The following is a 14,837-nucleotide window of genomic DNA, read 5'->3' on the forward strand; positions in this document are numbered from 1 at the left end:
GGCCGCGCGGGGCCCGGGCGGTGCCGGTGTCCGGTGCGAGCTCAGGGCTCTCCCCGCTGGGCCTCAAACCGCTCCTGGGGCACGGACGCGATGGAGCCGGCGGCTGCTGCAGCCTGAAGGATCCCATGGATGAGCGCTGCGCCTGCCGGCTTCTCGCCGCCTTCTCGGTGCGCTCCCGGTGCTGGGCAGCAGAACCGGCGCGGGCCCGGGCAGGGAATCCCCCACCGTCCTGCTCGGGTTGCGGTTTGAAGCATCCCGGGCTGTCCGTAGAATGTGAACACGTTTCAGAGCAGCGTCTCTCGCTGCCTTCACTCGTGTTTTGGATCCCTCTCAGTGTGTGAGCTCTCTGAAATGACGAGGCTGCTGAAAGGTTTTTGACTTTGCTGTGTTTTGCAGCGCCAGGGGATCGGGGAGCCCAGCGTGTACCACGCCGTGGTGGTGATTTTCCTCGAGTTCTTTGCCTGGGGGCTGCTGACCACGCCGATGCTGACGGTGAGTGGGTCTCCATGGGAGTTCCTGAGAATTAAGGTCTTAGCACAACCTTTCCTTGGGGAACTGTGGAAAAAGAGTCTTTGGTTATGCAAAAACATTTAGACACATTAGGCTGGTAATATAAAATGCAAATCAAATATAGAGACAGCATAAGGGGACCCACAGAGAAGTGATGTGGTGACATGAAGAGAAACCAGAGGGAGTTCAGGTGATGGGGAAAGGCATGCTTGAGGCTCTCTGAGCCTCACCCAAGCATGCTGGAATGATTTTTAGACCTGGAAAATGTTAAAGACATTGGTTTCCCATACTGGAAAGGACAGGCCGAGCTTTTCATGTAGAAGCATTGTTGGCAGGATATTTCCCCTTTTCCCTGGATTGTGCCCTTCCAGGTGTCTGGCTGGCAGATGCTTACGGAAATTTTACAAAAGTTGCTAGCTCTGACTTTTTCATTTGGGTTTGGTTTGTCTTTCTTCCAGGTCTTACATCAGACTTTTCCTCAGCACACGTTCCTGATGAATGGCCTGATTCATGGAGTCAAGGTAAGGAATATTCCTTCCAGGATTTCCTTTAAATCCATCATTGGTGCAAGAAGGGCAAGCCATTATTATATTATTATAATATTATTATCATAGAATTTGCTGATGTCAGCCAATATTTGGCCAGTTTGATGGGGCTCTGGCAAACCTGATGCAAAAGGAAGGACACAGACATGGGGCAGCTTGTGCAGCTGATTTTACTGAGCAGGAGTGACAGTGTGCTGCTTGTCACTGTGGGGCTGGAGTTACAACAGCGGTGTGTTTCAGCTGGAAATATTCTCATCAGCATGAGATCAGCCTTGTGCCCATCCTCTGGAGCATAACAGAACAAGAAATCAGTGACATCTGAACTTATTAGTGATAGAAGCAAAACCAAGTGGCCTCAGAGACCTCCAGGCAGGAGGTGGGAATGTGCTGTGGGACTGGGGAGCTTCTTGGACTAGACCAGCATTCCCAGAGCAGGCAACAGTTGTGAACAGACAATAGTTGTGTGTTCTGACTGGGCAATCAGGCAACACAGACAGTTCTTGGCTGTCTCTGGCAAGAGGATCTTGGAAAACAGCGCCAGATGAATTTGCTGGGCACTCCTATCAGCACTGAAACACTGTGCCCTGCCTGCCTTGGGAGACATGGAAAGGCTTTGAATAATTTTATTTGTGCTTAATGGCCCTGGCTTCTCATTGTGTCTGTCTTGTCTCCACCTACAAGAGAAAGCTTTCCCCAGAACTGCAGCAGCTGTTGCCATGGTGGAGCTTTGCCAGCAGCTTTCCAGGTCCTGGCAGGGCTGCCTGGGTGCCCACAGCACGGGCAGAGCTCTGCAGGGAGCAGGAGTGGTGCTCAGTGGGGTCTTACTGCTTGAGGATTTGTTTTTCCCTCCCTTAAAAGGCTGTGGGGAGTTTAATAAACTGCTCTGTTGTAACAGCTTTGGTTGCTTGTAGCAATCAGGAATGGGTTGTCTCCTCCTGGTGTTGTTGGAAGCTCTTGCTGAGGGGTTTCTCTGTCCTCTGGTCTGTCTGTCCATCCCAGGGTCTGCTCTCTTTCCTAAGTGCCCCGCTGATTGGTGCTCTCTCTGATGTCTGGGGCAGGAAATCCTTCCTCCTTCTCACCGTCTTCTTCACGTGTGCACCAATTCCCCTGATGAAGATCAGCCCGTGGTGAGTTCACCCTCAGTGCAGCCCCAGGGTTCTGAGGAGGGGAAGGAGCACGGGGCTGAAGGAGGAGGGTTTGAAGGTGCTCGTTTCAGGATGAGATGGAAGAGTCTTATCCACCTCAAGGATGGAGGAGGATGCTCAGCCTAGAGACTGACTTGTCTGCTTCTGATGGAGGCTTCAATTGGGAATAAGGGGTTGGTCTGTCCACTGTGTTTGTTCCCCAGCTCAGTGCATTATTTCTCTTAGGGAAAATAAGTGATAAAACTTCAGGGACCGCCAGACTGAGGGTCCATGTTCCCAAGCCACTTCTGGTGTGCTGGAGGGACTGAGAGGAAAACAAGGGAGAGGCTCTGCTTCAGGAGCTGTGGACTGTGGTGTGGCTGCTCTCTAACTCTGCCTTGGGCTCTTGCAGGTGGTACTTTGCTGTCATTTCCATGTCTGGAGTGTTTGCTGTCACCTTTTCTGTGATTTTTGCCTATGTTGCTGATATCACACAGGAGCATGAGCGCAGCACGGCGTATGGCCTGGTAAGGAGCTGAGTCACTGTCCTGGCTCTTGAAAGAAATGTCTGGGGCTTTACAGGTAGGAGAGTTATAAAATTAGGGTGGGAGATTTATTGACTAATTACACAGTCTCTCTGTCCTTCTGTTTGGGATTTAGCTCTGAGGGGAGGCTGATGTCTGCCCACTCTGAGTGCTGGCTGTGTTGTATAAACCAGCCTGGCCCTTGAGCTTTTCCACACCAGGGAAGGGGGGCCTGTGATGCTGGGTGTGATCCTGCCCTTCCTGTAGCTTTACCAACAGGACCATATGGGAATTGCTAGGACAGCTTTGATTTCCCTTTGCTAGAACTTAGCCCAGGTGTACCAAGAGATTCTGTCATCTGTCTCTGCACAGGAGTCCCTGTGAATTCTTGTTTACCTCTCCATCAAAGATGCCAGAAGGAGTTCTCCTGGGTCACTGGGGAGGAGGAAATGGGCTCTAGGAAGAGGAGGCTGTAGGAATGTTTTATGCTTCCAGGTGTCAGCCACATTTGCTGCCAGTCTGGTCACCAGCCCGGCCATCGGCGCTTACCTTTCCCAAGCCTACGGTGATACCTTGGTGGTTGTGCTGGCTTCAGGGGTGGCTTTGCTGGATATTGGCTTCATCCTGCTGGCTGTGCCCGAGTCACTGCCTGAGGAGATGCGCCCAGTCTCCTGGGGAGCCCCAATCTCCTGGGAACAAGCTGACCCATTTGCTGTGAGTGACCCTGCTGCTGTTTTCCTGTGTGCTGGTAATGCTTAATGTTTGCTTTAGTCCTGCTGATTTTTAAGGTGTTAAACCCTTGGTTTGGCTGTCTTTGTACCTGGAGATTTTTCAGTGCTGTTAAGTCAGATTTAAAAGCATTCTTTGTCGTTCCCTACCCCTTTTCCTGCAGTCCTTGAGGAAGGTGGGTCAGGACTCCACAGTGCTGCTCATCTGCATCACCGTCTTTCTCTCCTATCTTCCCGAGGCCGGCCAGTACTCCAGCTTCTTCCTGTACCTGCGACAGGTCAGTCTCTGTCAAAGCTCTGGCTGCAGGAAATCCTGGCCTATAAATACAAGCAGAGTTGTGCCACCTGTCCCAAGGTGGCTTTTCTTGGCCAGTAACTCAGTAAAGCTGGAATTTTAAAAGAAACAGTGATTTGTTCCAGCTCTCCTGAAAAATGTGTGAGCTTGCTGACTGCTCTGTAGGCATTGCCAGGGGTAATGCTTGGCTTGGCTCCTTGCTGGTGTCTGCCTGGCCATCCTGGCTGTGCCACCTTCAGACACAGGAGCTCAGTGGTTTAAAACCATTTCTTCAGCCAGAGGAAAATCTTCAGTTTGATTCTCGTGGCAGCCCAGAGGCAGTGGCTGTTAATGTGTGGGTCCCTGAGAAGCAAATTCAGTTATTTCAGTAAACATGGAAAGTACAAACATGAGTGATATTGATGGAAGTGCTCTTGTCACCTGGTACAAATCTGCCTGAAAAGTCCCTCTTTGATGTTTTCACAGGTCATTGGTTTTTCCTCAGAGACTGTAGCAGCCTTTATCGGTGTACTTGGAATTCTCTCTATACTGGCTCAGGTGAGAAGCAATTTCTGTGTTGGCTTGAGCAGTCTGTTGTAAGAATGTCCAAAATTTCTGATTTCGAGGCTGCTGAGTTGTCAGAACTCCTGTGACCACACAGAGTTTTGAAACAGAGAAGATCTTAAATTGTGAGGGACCCATAAAGATCATCAAGGTCACCCAGATTCCTGTCATCCTGTCTCCTGGTGTCACCCTCTTTCTTTGCCCCTGCCTTGAAAACATCTATTTTTCTTTCCAGACAGTCGTGTTGGGAATTCTAATGCGTTCAATAGGAAATAAAAACACCATCCTCCTGGGATTAGGCTTCCAGATCCTGCAGCTTGCCTGGTATGGCTTTGGATCACAGCCTTGGTGAGAGTTTGCCCACGTTTCTCTCCCTCTGTGGCCTCTCCCACCCTGCAGTGCAGGGCGAGGCTGTGGCTGCTCCTCACAGCTGCCTCCCTCCTCCCCAGGATGATGTGGGCAGCAGGAGCTGTGGCTGCCATGTCCAGCATCACCTTCCCAGCCATCAGTGCCATGGTGTCGAGGAACACGGACCCTGACCAGCAAGGTGAGTTATTTGGGACCCATCTGATAGGGGGGGTCATTCCAGCAGGTGCTGAACTGGCACAAGGGCAGGTTCTTGGCCACGGTGGTGGAGGGGTGGGCAGGAACATCTGTGCCAGCTGTGGAGTGTCACTGTACTCACAGCAGTATTGACACAATTATTTTGACCATGGCTGGTGCTTTATGAAGGAATTTCCAAGTCATGCAAGTGGGTGTTTGGTGTTGTCTTTCTGAGGCAGAGGAGGCTGCTGTGTTTTGCCTGCCTCACAGTACATCCCTGAGTCCTCAATTAAATTCCAGTTCATTGGAAACTGTTGCTTGATGTGCCCATGCTTATTTCAGTCTGCAAAGCAGCAAGCCCAGCATTACTGGTTTTTGTAGAACCTGGCACTGAGTGAAGCTGCTCATCTGCAAACTCCTCCCCCTGCACATCAGCCCAGATCCAAGTGCTTGATCCTTTCTCTAAATATCTCTAAATATGTATCCTCCAGTAAAACAAGTTTCTTTGGAAAGCTGGAGGCATTTCTCCCCCTTCCTCACTCTGTCCCCAGGTGTGGTGCAGGGGATGATCACTGGAATTCGGGGTCTGTGTAACGGCCTGGGGCCAGCTCTCTATGGTTTTGTCTTCTATCTCTTCCACGTGGAGTTGAACGAAATGGCTGAGGTGGAAACTTTGGGCAAGGCCTCCAAACCCAACATGGCCAACCCTACAGATGAGGTACCTGTTCAGCTTCTCGCTCTCTTTGCTGGGCTGTGTTTGCCCTCATGCCTGAACCATTCCTGTCTCTCTGTCTCTACAGAGCAGCATCATCCCTGGGCCACCTTTCCTGTTCGGGGCGTGCTCCGTGCTGCTGTCGCTGCTGGTGGCCCTGTTCATTCCAGAACACAACCTGGCACTGAGGTCAGGCAGCCACAAGAAGCACAGTATGGGGGCCCAGGCCCACCCCCACAGCCCACCAGCTGGGGGGTCGGATGGCAAGGAGCCCCTGCTCGAGGACAGCAGCGTGTGAGGTGGGACAGGGGACCAGCCTCGTGGCTCCACTCCACGTCAAGGACGGACTGAGCAGGAGTCCAGGGAGGGGGAGAGAGGGATCCGAGGTAACAGACTGTGCCACTAACAGCTACTGAGGAGGGACAAGGTTTCCCTTCGAGCCAAATACACCCAGCTGGTGCAAAAATGGAATTGTATCACCTGGTGCTGATGGAAAGGGGAGATAGAACTGCTCCACTGGAGGGATAGTTCTGGAAAGCAAACCTGCCCTTGTGCGTGTCCCCTGTGTGCCCTGCCAAAACCCTCTGCTCGCCGCTCACGAGGGATGGAGCCAGCGTGGGCTGTGTTTGGTGGGAGCTCACTGAGCTGCCCTGGAATAAAATCTGGCATTTGCTCCATGCCCCATCCCTGATACAGCTGGTTCCTGCTGCTGGCCCCTGGCTCCCCTGCACGTGTGGTGACACGCTGAGGGGATGGGGTGTGCTCCAGGCAGTGGAGCTCTGAGCTTCCTCTCTGCTGGAGGGCCCGAGGAATTCTCCCATTCTGCCCCAAGTGAAACTTAGACCAAAAAAAATATAAATCTTCTGACTTAATGTTCTGATGAAGAGGATAAAAATGAAGTTGCAGCTGACACAAGGGAGAATGGGCAGGTGAGAGAAGGGCAACTTCATGAATTACAAACGTTTGGATGGCCACAATGGCTGCGGTTCTGTTTGGTTTTCTTTTTCTTGTCACTCTGAGGTGGCATTTGCCTGTTGCCTCCACGGGCAGTAGGTAAGAGGATTTTTTCAGAAATCTTTTTCTGGAGCTGTTAGGATTGTTTAGGAGATACAGTTCTCTGGCAGGTTGGAGAAACAACTTGGCAGTGCTGAGCACTTTGGAGATGTGTGGTTTCCTGGGAGAAAGGATAGAGAAACAACTGTTTACCTTGAGCACTTATATAAAGCATGTTGGTTTGCCCCTAGGCTCCTGCCATCTGATGCTAAACCCAAAGAGTGTCCAGAGCTGGTTTGTTCTCAACCCAACAGATCCTGATGGTGCTTTCACCATCAAATTGTGTTGATTTGGACTTAGGGGTCTGGATTCCATGTGGCATTTCTGAGCCTGCTGTGGAGGCTTTTGTTTATGGAACAGTAGAACTGCAACCTCTGCTGCAGGCTCAGCTGTGCTCAGAAAGAGTGCTGAGGCAAACAGGGAATGCTTGGAGCATTGTGAAAGGTGCTGAGGCAAACAGGGAATGTGTGGTTGTTTATAGAAATGTGGCAGAGGGCAGGAAACAATTGTTCTTGTTTGAGTAAATAAGAAGTGGTGGCATTGAGCAGTTCTGGGAAGTAAGGACCAAACCAAGGACACTTCAGGAATCTTTTGTTAAAGGAATTGAGGGTGCAGCAGCCAAACCAGATGCCTTGGCTGTTCTCTGGCTGGGGTCCCCTCTCTGTGGGTTTGGGGAAGGTTACCCAGGGGAGAGCAGCCAAAAGGGATGCAGTGCTGACCCTTTACATCATGGATCTTTGCAGACACACAGCAGCAACTGCAAATGCCATTTGGTTATCAGCCTTTTGGTTAAAAGTTGACAGTTTTGCATTGACCTGGCCTGGTGGCAGCTCCTGTGCTCAGAACTAGGAGCAGCTGGGACATGGAGGGATGCTGAGGTGGGTCTGGCTGCAGGTCTGGGGAGCAGAGCCAGCAGGAACTTCCTTGACCTGCCATGATTCCATTTTTCCCAAGCTCCTTGTAGTGAAACTCCCAATTCCCAAACATTAGTGGGATGGTCAGTACTATGTGTGCATGGCGAGCTTTTATCCTGAAGGAAATCCTGTCACTTGCACTTCCAGGCAGCAGTTCCCCCACCTCTGTGTTCCTCACAAAAATGCCTTTTTTAGACAGGACTTTGACCGAGTCCTGGTGATCTGTTGATTTACAATGGATTAAAGTGAGCTGAAGTAAGTTTTTCCCTCACACACAGATGAAATAAAACATGGAACCGTTACCTCGCTCACACAGAGGCACTCGGAGCTTCACGGGTACAATATAGCGACACGTTACAAAAAGACGAGCATAATTTATATGATATAAACTATATAGAGATATATTTTTAAAAGTCCTCTCCCTTGTTTCATAGTTTATTGAAACCAATGTGTTTCTGGTCCCATTCCCTCACCACTGCTGCTGCCTGGGGCCTCTCCTTCCCCTCAGAGCCCAGAACTGTCCTGCAGTCTCCCCTCCCTGGTCATGTCCCTCACCCTGCGGCTCCTGAGCTTCTGGTGATGCTGACCTGTGCATCGTGGAGTGTTTTGGTCCCTTTGTCAGCCCCCAAACTCGAGGCCAGGTGCTGCCAGCGGGTGACTGCCAGGTCAGGGGTCTGTTTGGTGACAGGCTGTGCTGTCACTGCTGGTGGCACTGGGCACCAGTGGGGTTACAGCACTGGGCAGGCAGCTGGGGATACAGCAGTGGGTGTGTGGAGGGGGGTGCAGCACCAGGCAGCAGCAGGACCTCTCCAGGTGCCATTAGCAACAGAAAGGTGGCTTGTGCTGGTGTCCAGACCGGGGAGCAGGGGCTCTCTGAGGCACAGGGGTGCTGGGAGCAAGCAGGGATTCCTTCCCACTTCATTGAGGTTCCTCTCAGGCGGTTCCGTGGGGCCTTGTCCTGCTGCCTCCCCTTCCCTCAGCGCAGGGCTGTGACCCCTGCACTGCTCTGCCTCGATGGGACAGAGCAGGAGCTGGGCCAGGCCGTGCTGGAGCTGAAGTTACCGGAGCCAAATGAAGAACGACTTGTTCTGAAGGGCCGGTGCTTCCGCAGCGTCCCACGTGGAGGCTGGAAAGGCTGTGTGGAGCATTCAGTCAGTTTTGCCAATTCTTGTTACTTTATATGAAAACACAACTTTTTAAAAAGGAGTCTTTTCTTAAAATCTGCTTGATCTGCTGTGCAGTGCCTGAGCCTGGCTGCTTAACATCAGGATTCCCAGGATTTGTCTGCAGGGACTTAAAATCTGGGATGGTAACAGCAATGCCCAACACAAAGCAAAAATCATTTCAGTCACCTGTCAGCAGTCCTGGCAGGTCAAGTGAATTTCAACTGATCTTGTTGCATTAAAAACCCAAATTACACCATTGCTTTCTCTTCTGCCATTAATTTTTGCAAAGTAGTAACTTTTTACTTCCTTGTTTTTATTCTTTTTCTGCCCTCCAAAGGCTGTTGACAGCTGTGGTATCTTTAAAGTGTGGGCACTCAGCCCCACCTCTGCTCTCTCACAGCTCACCATCACCTGTGTTTGTGTGTCTCTTTTTTAAGCTAATGATAAAATGTATTTATTTCGGTTCAGGTTGTGTTTGGAACTGGCTAATCTCTCCCTCTGATGGATTATTTATTAAACTGCTGCTTTCCTGTTGTGTCAAAGGTCTCTGTCCTTGTTCCTCTCCATCACCAATGGTACCAGGCAGCTTCTGCCCAGAATTGAAATTCCCCTTGAGAATTATGTGAGGATGTGGGACAGTTTTGGGAGAGCTGGGTCGGGGCTGCCAGTCCCTGCCCCAGCCCTGGATGGGAAGCAGGTCCCTGGCTCCTGCCTGCCCCACTGGAGCTTCCTTTAGACTGGTTTTTAGTAGCCCAAACTCTATTGTCTTATTGTTTCATTATTGTCTTTTCAGACAGACCTAATTTAGATCTTATCTGACTTATTTAAACACCCTTTGTGGTGGCTGAGGATGGTCCTAAGTGACTAATATAATCCCGAAAAATATAAACACATCCAAGTCAGCTCTGGGATGGGAACTGGTGCTTGATTGATGGTATCCTGGAAACATGAGCCATTACACAGCCTGCTGCTTCTGTGTGTATTTCCTCTGGACTGGAGCTGGCTTTTGTTTGATTGTTTCCATCTTTAATTGAGAGAAAACCCACAACTTGTCTCACGTGATGTCGCTGGAGAACAAAGGGCAGGTGTTGCAGTGCAGGATGTTGTGGACCACCCTTCCCCCTGGTGCAGTGACAAAGTCTTGTCCCTTCTGGTGGTGGTGGTGACAGCCTGGGGCTAGACCCCCACCCGAGGGGCTCTGGGGGTATCCTGTGCTGGAGCCAGCACTCGTCCCTTGATGCTTTGTGTCTCCACACTGAACTGTTTTGTTTCCTGTGCAACATCTCTGGACAAAGTATTGCCCGGCACAAATCCCCGCGCCTGCCCTGCGGGAGGAAGCACAATCGGCTTCCAGGAAAGGTCTTCAAGCCCCTGAGTCTGGAAAACCATCATTCCCTTCGTTCCTTCAAAGGCTTCCTGTGGGGTGGAAAACAGTCCTGGTGCGTAAGCTTGCTCCTTCCACCCTGTGCACGCATCTGGTGATGTCCCTGTGCCGTGCCCAGGGGAGCAGGAGCTCCTGTGCTGCTCTGGGGTGGGGGAAAGCTCTGAATCCCTGCAGGAGAGGTCACAAGCAGGTGGTGGAACAGGGCTTGTGGTGGATCCACTACTCAGGGGCTCTGTGAGTGAGAGCTGCCTTGGGGGCTTTGCCACATCACTGAGCTGCCCCTGCCTCTGTGGCTGAGCCTTTGGAACTGGAGGATTATCAGGTTTCCATGACTTCAGTTTCCTCTGTGTTGCCCCCTCTGTGGGTGGCTGGGGCAGCTCTGGGCACTTCCAAGCTCCAAAACAGTGGAGTTTGTTTCTGGGCTTTCTGGTAACCACTAATTTCTTGAGGTCCAGGGAAGCTTCTTTTTAAGCTGAGATGGTTCCATAAAGGCTCAGCTCTCATTCACACCGATTCAGGGATTTTCTCATTGCAGCAGGGCTGCAATCAGGGTGAGGGATGTGAAACCCTGGCACCACACGTGCGTCCTCAGGGTTCCCAGACTCATTTCTGGGAAGAGCCTGGCCGTGGCTTGTCCCAGGGCTGGGCAGGGGGGCTCTGGTGGCTGCTGGAAAATCCGGGAAGTGTCTCTGTTAACACAGGATGGAAGGAACAAAAACCCCAGCACCATTAATCACCTGCTTCAGCTGAGTGTGCACATTTGGAGGGGAGTGTTTACAGAGCACTTTCCTTGCTCAGAGGCTTCCTGCACCCTCAGAGAATTAATGGCATGACCTCCGAAAAGGATGCGTGGCACACCCAGTGCACGGAGTTGCCTCTCAGAACAGTTCTCAGATAGGAAATGTCCTGGTCCTGTGATGACACTGGATGCAGAGATGGGCACGTCCCTCCCTCAGCTCTTTGGGACCTTTCACAGCCTTGGCTGCAGCCTGGCAGGATGGGATGGGACAGAACAGGGCTCATTTCCCCACGGGGAGCTGGGCAGGAACCAGGGAGTGATGCCAGACCCAGCACGGACCCAGGACAGATGCTGAGGGTCTTGAGATTGAATAGTGCAGGGTGTTCAACACCTCTGTGGTAACACTTTCTCCCTCTGTACCATAAGATCAACCCTCACAGGAACACCTGCTTCCATCCCTGAAAACACCCAGTGTGAATAAATGCACCTGCCAACAGGGCTGGCCACAGGCCCTGGCTCTGCTTTTGGGGCAGGGTCTGACAGAGCCCTTTCCACAGCTGTGTGTCCCCAGCAGCTGTCGGGGTCAGGGAAAGGCTGGTTTGCCACTGGGGAGTGCAAAAAACAGGGATAGAGCTGGATCTGAGCCACATCCCAGTGTGCAGGAGCCTGTGCAGGGCTCCCCGGTGGGGTGATGGGGGTCCCTGCAGCCACACAGGGACTCTTTGGGACAGGGACTTTCCCAGGTTTGGAAGGGCTGCTGGCTTTGCCGTTGACTGAGTGTTGTGCAAGAGCTGAACTTGGAAGAAAATCAGAAACCTCCCTCTGGAAATACCCCTTGGGCTGGAAGCTGTGGAGGTCCTGGGGCCCGTGCTCATGGGGGCGGTTCCTAAAGGGCTTAAGAAGGGCTGAGGTTGGAGCCGGCAGCCAGAAGGAGACAGCTCCGGCCAGCGGCACCCGCTCCCTGGAAGGGGGGAAGGAAGGAAAGAAGGGAAAACCAGCCCTGCTGCTGCCCTGTGGGTGATGGAACCGGCTTCTGTCCTTCTCCTCCTCAGCTCACTGTGGGGCTGCAGCGGTAAGTGGGGCCAAGAGCTGCCCTAATCCCCCGACCCACTGTGCTGCCCTGCCCTGCTGCTGCTCTCCTTGCTTTGCCCCTGACCCCAGGACCTCCCTGTCACTGAGCTGTGACCCAGGTCGCTGCTGTAGCTCCCTGTCCCAGCGCTGGGAGCTGCGGGGTGCTGGTGACTGTCCCCTCCCCTGACCCTGCACTTTCCTCCTGCCCAGGGCACCCCGCTCACAGGCTGGTGGTGACACCGCGGGAGCCGCTGGTGCCGTTTGGGGGCTCAACAGAGCTGAACTGCTCCTTGGCCTGCGCAGGGGGCAAGGTGGAGTGGAGGGGGCTGGACACCGCCCTGGGGACCATCTCCTCCTTCTCCACCCACAGCATCTTGCACATCAGGAATGCCATCGTGGCCACAGAGGGCATGAAGATCTGCCAGGGCAGCTGCCACGGGCAGCACTACCAGAACACCGTCACATTGAAGGTGTATGGTAAGCGCTCCCCAGCCCTTCACTGCCTCCCAGCGCAGCTCTGGATCCCCAAGGCAGCCCCTTTACTCCTGAGCTATGCTGTGCTGCCAAAAATCACCCTTGATGCTGCCACTCCTTTCCAGCCCTCCCAGACACGCTGAGGCTGGAGGCAGCACCCCACATCCTGCGCCCGGGACACCCTGCCAACCTGAAGTGCTCGGCCACGCACCTGTATCCTATCTCTGGGGTGGCCCTCACCTGGTACTGGGGGCACCACGTGGTGGAAGACACAGACTTTCATTTTGAGGAGACCGATGAGGAGCTGTATAACATCATTTCCACCCTGTCTGTGAATGGGACAGAGGTGGCAGAAGGGGTGGAGTTCAGGTGTGAGGTGACGCTGCACGTCGGGCAGGAGACCTTCACCCGGGTGGCTTCTCTGGAGGCAAGTGCTGAGGGTGAGTGCTAGAAGGGGCTGGGGACCCCAACCCACATGTACCCCATTCCCTGGAGCCAGCTCCCACCGCCCCATTCTCCTTGGAATAGCTCCGCCAAGCAGAAGCAGCCCCCACTTCTGCACCACTCCTGAATCTCCCATCCCCATCCCTGCACCTGTCCCTTGTGGCAGTGCCCCCTTGCTCCTGCTCACTGTGCTCAGGGCCTGGAGGAGGTTGGGGCTGCAGCGAGGTCACCTGTGACCAAGGCCTCTGTGTGTTTGTAGCTGTGATGGAGCAGCCGGCAGCCGTGGTCACCTCCATGGGGAACCCCAGCACAGCCAAGCCCGTGGCCACCACAGCACTTCCTCCAGGGCCGAGTGTCCCTCCAGGTGATCCCACCACAGCATGGAAGCCAAACACTGAGACCACCCTGGATCTGGCTGCTGTCACCAACGCGCCCTCCACGGAGCCCCAGGACCTCACGGCAGGCAGCTCCACGGCACGTGTGGCCACTGTCGCGGCGGGGACAGGACCACCTATGGGGACAAATCCTGCCTGCAGCCTGCACATCTGGTCGCTGCCTCCCACCGGGACGCGGGGCAGGGCCCTGCGCATCGAGTGCCACGCTCAGTGCTCCGGGAACGCCACGGTGGGCTGGCTCCGGACCCCCGCAGCCCTCTCGCAGTACCGGGAGGAGTCCGCGGGCAGCAGCTCCGCGCTGCGGCTGGACCGGGCCGAGCCCTGGCACCAGGGCCACTACCAGTGCGTGCTGCTCGGCCGCCGAGCCCAGATGGTCAGCCTGGAGGTGATGGTGCTGGACGGTGAGTGCTGGTGATCTGCGGACCCCTGCCCCGCTCTGCCCTCATCGCTGAGGTGGGGCTGCGGCCCCTCGTGTCGGTGGCACAGTTGGGGGATTCGCTCACCCCTCGGCATTCGCTGCCCTGGGCAGAGCCGGTTGCAATAACAGCTCCTTGTGTTTGCAGATTCCTTCAGCTCCAGCCCGGCCATTGCTATGGGGACAGCGGGATCGCTCTTGGGGCTCATCCTGACCGGCGCCGTGTCTCGACGCCTGTGGAAACGATTCAGATTTCGGAAGCAGCTGTGCTAGGAGTGGGAGCAGGCGGCTGATGGCCGCAGCCCTCCAGCCGTGTCCCTGCTGTCCCCGTCTGCCGCTCGCCCCGTCCTGGCCAGCAAGGAGCGGGAGGGAGAACAGCTGTCTGCGGCTGCCGCGGGAGGCAAAGCCTGGGAGGACAACGAGCAGAGACGACACAAGGACGAGGCCAGGACGCGCCCGGGACTGGATCCCCGCGGGCTGGCACCGAACGCTGCGCTGGGTCCCGGCACCCGGAACCAGCGGACGGGCGGGAGCACGAAGGCCGCTTGTCTGTCACAACAGAATATCCGAGGCAATCCCGTGGGGAGCGTGGGCTCGGCGGGCGGGTGGGACCGGTGCTCCAATAAAGAACTGTTAACGTCCGAGCCCTGAGCAAGTGTCCTTTGGGCCTGGGCGGCCCCGCTCCCGCGGCCTCCCACCGGCCCCAGGACACCGACGGTGTTCGCGGCGCCCGCCCGGTTGCCAGGGGCGGGGCATCTGCCCTCAGTAAACATGGCGGCCGCGGCGCCCGCCGAGTAACCGTCGATAAGGCAGCTCCTTTGCCCGCACTCAAGATGGCGGCCGCAGCCTCTCCCAATGGCGGCGTTCCCGCGTTGCCTTCCTGCTCACCCGTTGGCTGCCAGCGCGCAAGATGGCGGCACCAAAACTTCCGGCCCGGGCGGAAGTGCGCTCCAAGATGGCGGCGTACGAGAAGCGGCGAGCGGCCGCCGCCCCGGTGCCGGCGGGGGTCAGCGGGCTGCCGGAGCCGGGGCGGACAGCGCCGGGGGGCGGCGGGCTGGCGGAGGGTAGCGCGGCGGAGTTTCTGCTGCGAGCCGGAGTCACGGCCATGGTGCGGGAGGCGCTGCTCAAGGTGCTGGAGGCGCGGCCCGCCGAGCCCGTGTCCTTCCTGGCCGAGTACTTCGAGCGGCTGGTGCTGGCGGAGGCGGCGGCGGAGCCCCCGGGGCCGCCTCAGCGCCTGGCCCGGGCGCTGTGGTACGTG

The 14,837-nt window shown here is 55.0% G+C and overlaps 3 protein-coding genes across 4 annotated transcripts in view; all 3 read left to right on the top strand.

Moving 5' to 3' along the window:
* The first annotated feature begins 6 nt into the window (after positions 1–6).
* On the top strand, positions 7–9,199 carry LOC107215429 (hippocampus abundant transcript 1 protein-like). Its single transcript, XM_015651570.2, has 12 exons — positions 7–167; positions 397–492; positions 969–1,031; positions 2,055–2,182; positions 2,592–2,706; positions 3,199–3,417; positions 3,596–3,709; positions 4,192–4,263; positions 4,505–4,617; positions 4,719–4,816; positions 5,364–5,530; positions 5,613–9,199. Exons 1-12 carry the CDS (start codon positions 126–128, stop codon positions 5,820–5,822), a joined length of 1,437 nt encoding a protein of 478 aa, XP_015507056.1. The 5' UTR covers positions 7–125; the 3' UTR covers positions 5,823–9,199.
* Positions 9,200–9,475: 276 nt separating this feature from the next.
* On the top strand, positions 9,476–14,223 carry MADCAM1 (mucosal vascular addressin cell adhesion molecule 1). Of its 2 annotated transcripts, none has more exons than XM_015651576.3 (5): positions 9,476–11,852; positions 12,062–12,328; positions 12,451–12,765; positions 13,029–13,565; positions 13,728–14,223. In XM_015651576.3, exons 1-5 carry the CDS (start codon positions 11,801–11,803, stop codon positions 13,850–13,852), a joined length of 1,296 nt encoding a protein of 431 aa, XP_015507062.1. In that variant the 5' UTR covers positions 9,476–11,800; the 3' UTR covers positions 13,853–14,223. The 2 variants fall into 2 exon arrangements, with proteins under 2 accessions (XP_015507062.1, XP_033376001.1); XM_033520110.1 differs by having other exon boundaries at positions 12,222–12,328.
* Positions 14,224–14,365: 142 nt separating this feature from the next.
* TPGS1 (tubulin polyglutamylase complex subunit 1) overlaps positions 14,366–14,837 on the top strand; it is a 1,652-nt gene continuing 1,180 nt past the window's right edge. The window contains exon 1 of the mRNA XM_033520113.1: positions 14,366–14,836. Within this exon, the coding sequence (XP_033376004.1) occupies positions 14,490–14,836 (347 nt within the window). The 5' untranslated portion in view covers positions 14,366–14,489. The remainder of the gene's footprint in view (position 14,837) is intronic.

This window comes from Parus major, chromosome 28 (genome assembly GCF_001522545.3).
Source record: "Parus major isolate Abel chromosome 28, Parus_major1.1, whole genome shotgun sequence".
In the NCBI taxonomy this organism is placed as follows: domain Eukaryota; kingdom Metazoa; phylum Chordata; class Aves; order Passeriformes; family Paridae; genus Parus; species Parus major.